Source organism: Etheostoma spectabile, unplaced genomic scaffold, assembly GCF_008692095.1.
Source record: "Etheostoma spectabile isolate EspeVRDwgs_2016 unplaced genomic scaffold, UIUC_Espe_1.0 scaffold00006622, whole genome shotgun sequence".
Classification (NCBI taxonomy): domain Eukaryota; kingdom Metazoa; phylum Chordata; class Actinopteri; order Perciformes; family Percidae; genus Etheostoma; species Etheostoma spectabile.
This window is the reverse complement of record NW_022603405.1, coordinates 91,430-97,892: the sequence shown is the minus strand read 5'-3', so window position 1 is coordinate 97,892 and position 6,463 is coordinate 91,430. Positions and strand designations below refer to the sequence as shown.

Here is a 6,463-nt window from a genome sequence, read left to right as displayed (position 1 = left end):
GAGCATTCTGATGTACATTCTTAAAATGAAGGCCTTGAAACCAAGGCTATATTGACACTTTTTCAGGCTAGTAAAGGCATATTCTTCTCTTTTTCAGGATACTCTAAAAAGGAATCCTGACGTTATTCCGGCTTCATTCCACGTCTGGAGGAGACATCACCTATCCAGTGTGTTTCTCAGGTAATTTCAGAGCATTCTGATGTACAGTTTTAAAATTAAGGCCTCAAAATTAAGGCCTTAAAACCAAGGCTATATTGACACTTTTTCAGGCTAGTAAAGGCATATTCTTCTCTTTTTCAGGATACTCTAAAAAGGAATCCTGACGTTATTCCAGCTTAATTCCAAGTCTGGAGGAGACATCACCTATCCAGTGTGTCTCTCAGGTAATTTCAGAGAATTCTGATGTACAGTTTTAAAATTAAGGCCTTAAAACCAAGGCTATATTGACACTTTTTCAGGCTATTAAAGGCATATTCTTCTCTTTTTCAGGATACTCTAAAAAGGAATCCTTACGTTATTCCGGCTTCATTCCACGTCTGGAGGAGACATCACCTATCCAGTGTGTCTCTCACATAATTTCAGAGCATTCTGATGTACAGTTTTAAAATTAAGGCCTTAAAACCAAGGCTATATTGACACTTTTACAGGCTAGTAAAGGCATATTCTTCTCTTTTTCAGGATACTCTAAAAAGGAATCCTGACATTATTCCAGCTTAATTCCAAGTCTGGAGGAGACATCACCTATCCAGTGTGTCTCTCAGGTAATTTCAGAGCATTCTGATGTACAGTTTTAAAATGAAGGCTTTAAAAATAAGGCCTTAAAACCAAGGCTATATTGACACTTTTTCAGGCTAGTAAAGGCATATTCTTCTCTTTTTCAGGATACTCTAAAAAGGAATCCTGATGTTATTCCGGCTTCATTCCACGTCTGGAGGAGACATCACCTATCCAGTGTGTCTCTCGGGTAATTTCAGAGCATTCTGATGTACAGTTTTAAAATTAAGGCCTTAAAATTAAGGCCTTAAAACCAAGGCTATATTGACACTTTTTCAGGCTATTAAAGGCATATTCTTCTCTTTTTCAGGATACTCTAAAAAGGAATCCTGCCGTTATTCCGGCTTCATTCCACGTCTGCAGGAGACATAACCTATCTAGTGTGTCTCTCAGGTAATTTCAGAGCATTCTGATGTACGGTCTTAAAATGAAGAACTTGAAACCAAGGCTATATTGACAATTTTTCAGGCTATTAAAGGCATATTACTCTCTTTTTCAGGATACTCTAAAAAGGAATCCTGACGTTATTCCGGCTTCATTCCACGTCTGGAGGAGACATCACCTATCCAGTGTCTCTCTCGGGTAATTTCAGAGCATTCTGATCTACAGTTTTAAAATTAAAGCCTTAAAATTAAGGCCTTAAAACCTAGGCTATATTGACACTTTTTCAGGCTATTAACCCTTGTGTTGTCCTTCGGGTCACGGGGACCCGTGCAGTTTTACCCATAGTGTGGTCCTTCGGGTCCCCGGGACCCGTGGCATTGTCCTTTGGGTCCCCGGGACCCGTGGCATTGTCCTTTGGGTCCCCGGGACCCAAAGCATTGTCGTTCAGCTCACAGGGACCCTTGATGTTGTCCTTTGGGTCCCGGGGACCCATGGTATTGTCCTTTGGGTCTCCGGGACCCATGGCATTGTCCTTCGGGTCCCTGGGACCCATGGCATTGTCGTTCACGTCACCAGAACCCTTGACGTTGCCCCCTGGGTCTGTCACCAACGTGGTACAACTGTCCTTATTAGTTTGTGGTACACAATTGGACACAGAATCTGGGGTTTTGACAAGCATTCATTTTATTCATATGCAGTAATGTGTATCTGTGTACAATTGGGTAAGGCTCCAAAAAACAGTTTAGGGCACACTGACGTTCAGACGCTGAGGCTACGTATGTACGTAGCCAACCTTTCGGCTAAGTTCACACTCCCGATCAGACGCAGAGTTGCATACACAGTTTCCACGTACACAAACGTGTCACGGTTCACATGGTCTGTGAGTACGTCAACAAGGTCGCTCACACTTGTGATACGTTCAGATTTGTAGTGCGGCAGAGTCCTTTGGGTCCCAGGGACCCGTGGCATTGTCCTTCGGGTCCAGAGGACCGTCAACGTTGTCCTTCGGGTCCCAGGGACCCGTGGCATCGTCCTTTGGGTCCCAGGGACCCGTGGCATTGTCCTTTGGGCCCATAGGACCCTCGACGTTATCCTTTGGGTCCCTGGGACCCGTGGCATTGGCCTTTGGGTCCCAGGGACCCGTGGCATTGGCCTTTGGGTCCATAGGACCCTCGACATTATCCTTTGGGTCCCCGGGACCCGTGGCATTGGCCTTTGGGTCCATAGGACCCTCGACGTTATCCTTCGGGTCCCCGGGACCCGTGGCATTGGCCTTGCGGGTCCCATGGAACCGTGGCATTGTCCTTCGGGTCCCAGAGACCCGTGGCATTGTCCTTGCGGGTCCATAGGACCCTTGACATTGTGCTTCTGGTCCATAGGACCCTTGAAATTGTCCTTCGGGGACACGGAACCCTTGACGTTGTCCCTCGGGTCCGAAGGACCCTTGACAGTGTCCTTTGGGTCCCTGGGACCCTTGACATTGTCCTTCGGGTCCCGGGGACCCTTGACGTTGTCCTTCAGGTCCCAGGGACCCGTGGCATTGTCCTTCAGGTCACAGGGACCCGTGGTACACTCAATCGGTTGTATTAGTTCTGCTACCCTCGCATCGTCCCGCCTTTGGGTCCCTGGGATCCTGGCCAGTGGCTTGTAGTTGTGGTAAAAAAAGGAAAGGCAAAGGCGAGTGGAAAGGGAGGTTAAAAAAAAAAGAAAACTAAAGGCTTGACATCTGTCTACTAATTATTTTTATTACACACACACACATAATATATATACACTTTAGACACATTTGTCTTCTTGTTGTTGTCATTTTCACGTCATCTTGTTTTGGACCTGTGCACTTTTTGCACGTGGCTCGGCACAGCCGGGGCAGAAGCTGCAGCATAGCCCGTCGTTTGACACTGGAGTTGAAGCTGCATCGGATTCTCTTGAGCGGCACCGCCGCTCGCAATGTCCCCGCTGAAGCCAAGGTACAAAACGGAGAAAACCCACAAGAGGACCAACGTATACACGACCACAGCAGAGAAAAAGACTACTGCTGCTACGATGACGACGACATCAAAGATGATGACCAAGGCCAAGTGGACGTTGAAGTTCAAGACCAAGGAGGAGAACAGGTGAATGAAAAAGAAGAAGAAGAAGAAGAAGAAGAAGAGGGTGGACATGCAAGGGACGAAGAAGAAGAAGACGAAGATGAAGAAGTAGATGTAGAAGAAGAAGAAGAAGAAGAAGAAGAAGAAGAAGAAGAAGAAGAAGAGGGTAGTGAAGACGAGGGGCAAGAGAAGGACGAGCAGGATGAGGAAACATTTGTGTCAAGAGATGGCAAAATCAAATGGGCCTCGAAAACGTGTCATCCCAGTGTCCCAAGACCTCATTGCCACGCCACCGAAAAGGACAAACCCGACCAAGAAGAGGACACGACAGACGCTGCCGCCGCTGCTGCCGTGCTGCTGCTACTACAGCGCCCGGGACCCACAGAGTACGCCGCGGAACACGTCCACGACATAGTGTCTGCGTTTGGCCTGTTTGTCACGCGGCAAATCGAAGACATGGTTGTGGCCGCCACAAACCTCGAGGGTCAAAGGAGATGTGCCACAGGCGGCAAGTGGAAAGCGATGGACGTCACGGACCTGCGAGGCTACCTCGGGCTGCTGCTCCTCGCGGGCGTGTACCGGTCCCGCAACGAGGCCTTGGAGAGCCTGTGGCACGAGGAGAGTGGAAGGGCCATTTTCCGCGCCACGATGCCAATCAAGCAGTTCCACGCGTACTCTAGACTGTTGCGATTCGACGACCGCGAGTCGAGAGCTGCCCGCCGAGCCTCGGACAAACTGGCGGCCGTACGAGAGGTGTGGGACGAGTGGACGCGGCAGCTGCCTCGCCTCTACAACCCGGGCGCCGACGTGACGGTGGACGAGCAGCTGGTGCCCTTTCGAGGTGTTGTATATATATATATATATATTTTTTTTTTTTTTGCTCGGTTGTGTTTTTTGTACCTCTGCCGTACACTTGTCTTTCTTTGTGTGTGTGTGTGTGTGTGTGTGTGTTTTTCTTCCATCTCTATCCATCGTGTTCCATCTTCTTGTTTTGACACGCCACTTTCACAAGGTCGCTGCGCCTTCCGCCAGTACATGCCCAGCAAGCCCGCCCGGTACGGACTCAAGTCGTGGGTGGCCTGCGACGCCGGCTCCAGCTATGCGTGGCACATGCAGCTCTACACGGGCAAGTCGGTGAGCGGCACGCCCGAGAAGAATCTGGGCTCCCGCGTGTTGCTGGATGTGACCGAGGGCCTGAGGGGCCCGCGTAACGTGACGTGCGACAACTTTTTCACCTCCTACGCGCTGGCCCAGCAACTGCTCTCCGAGCGGCGCCTCACCGTGGTGGGCACGATGCGCAAAAACAAGCCCGAGCTGCCGGGTGCGTTGCTCGCCACCAAGGGCCGTGCGGTCTTCTCGTCCAAGTTTGCCTTCACGCCCGTCGCCACTCTGGTGTCCTACGTGCCCAAGAAGCACAGGAACGTGGTGCTGCTGAGCACGCTGCACACGGGGATGCGGGCGTCGGCGCCGGCAGGCAAGCCAAACCCGACATCATCCTCCACTACAACCACACCAAGGGCGGGGTCGACAACCTGGACAAGCTCGTGGGCACGTACAGCTGCCGCAGGAAGACAGCGCGCTGGCCCCTCGCCGTGTTCCACAACATCCTCGACGTGTCCGCCTACAACGCCTTTGTGCTGTGGCGAGAGCTCAGGCCCGAGTGGATGCGCGGCAAGCTCAACAAGAGGAGGGCGTTCCTCGAGCAGTTGGGAAGGGCGCTTGTGAATCCGCTCATCGAGAGACGGCGGCGTCTGCCTCGCACGGAGGCGTCCGCCGCGCTTGTCAAAGCCGTCGTCACGGCGAGCAGGTCCTGTGGTGGTGGTGGTGGTGGTGGTGGTGGCGATTGCGACAGCGGCGGCGGTGGCACAGTCACAAGGGGCCTAGAGGAGCATGGGGATTCTGAACCGGACACACCGAGGATGCAAAGCAAAAGGAAGCGGTGTCAGCTCTGTCCGGAGAGAAAGGACCGCAAATCACACATCGTTTGCGGTGGCTGCAAGAGATACATCTGTGGAAGCTGCACGCGGGCCTACTACTGTGCCGAGTGTGTTCGCCCGTAGCCTCTTGGCCCGTGTGGATGAGGCCCCGAACAAACCTTGAATCTGTTTGGAACACACACACACACACACACACACACCACACACACACACACACAGACACAGACACACAGACAGAGACACAAACCCACACACACAGACCCACACACACACACACACACACACACACACACACACACACACACAGACAGACACACACACAACCCTGGGTCCCAGGGACCCCAATGGCGAGGTTGAGGCCTCAAGGGTAGGAGAAAGATGACATCGAACAAGGGTGGGGACCCATGGCATCGTCCTACTGGTTCCACGGGTCCCTGGGACCCGAAGACCCTTTGATGTTATCCTTTGGGTCCCAGGGACCCAGGGCATTGTCCTTTCGGGTCCCCAGGACCCTTGACGTTGTCCTTTTGGGTCACAAGGACCCTTGACGTTGTCCTACGGGTCCCTGGGACCCATGGCATTGTCCTTTGGGTCCCTGGGACTCATGACATTGTCCTTCGGGTCCCCGGGACCCCGGAGGATGGGGGCGCCACGGCAGTTAGATTAGATTAGATTCAACTTTATTGTCATCACACATGTACAGGTACAATGCAACGAAATACAGTTTAGAGAGTTTAGAGAGCCTCTGAGCCGCAGCTAGTGAAAGCGCCGCCACATGCACTCTGAAAAGGATATATGCAGACAGCAGGATAATACAAGACATAATATAATGCACGAGACTACATACATGAAGGAATAATTGGTGTATGGTGTCTGTGGATGTGAGTGCGTAGGAGACACAAACTGTGTGGGTTGTTGAAAAACAGCTCAGTTCAGTCCGGCCTTGACTATGAGTGTGTGTGCGTATGTATGTGAAATGTGAGACAGACTGACTGCACTGTGCAAAACAGCCCAGTTCAGCCCGGCCTTGACCATGGACGTGAGGTGGAAACACAAGAAAGAAAGAAACGAGGCAGTCAGACGGATCGGGGGCTGGTTCGGGGGGGTGGTGTATGGTGTGTGTGTGAGAATGAGTTGTGTGTGTAAATGTAGCGCATCAGACTGTCTGTGTTGGTAAAAGTTCAGTCCATCTGCATGACCCTGGAGAGATAAGCCAGATTGTGGGACATACGTATAATGGCATGGAACATAAAACAGCGGGGTCTCTGAGACCCAAAG

The 6,463-nt window shown here is 51.5% G+C and overlaps 1 protein-coding gene across 1 annotated transcript; it reads left to right on the top strand.

Moving 5' to 3' along the window:
* Positions 1 to 3,105: 3,105 nt before the first annotated feature.
* On the top strand, positions 3,106 to 5,308 carry LOC116678207 (piggyBac transposable element-derived protein 4-like). Its single transcript, XM_032508234.1, is given in 4 exon segments — positions 3,106 to 3,272; positions 3,515 to 4,089; positions 4,261 to 4,691; positions 4,694 to 5,308. Coding segments are annotated over 4 exon segments (1,788 nt in total).
* The last annotated feature ends 1,155 nt before the right edge of the window (positions 5,309 to 6,463 follow it).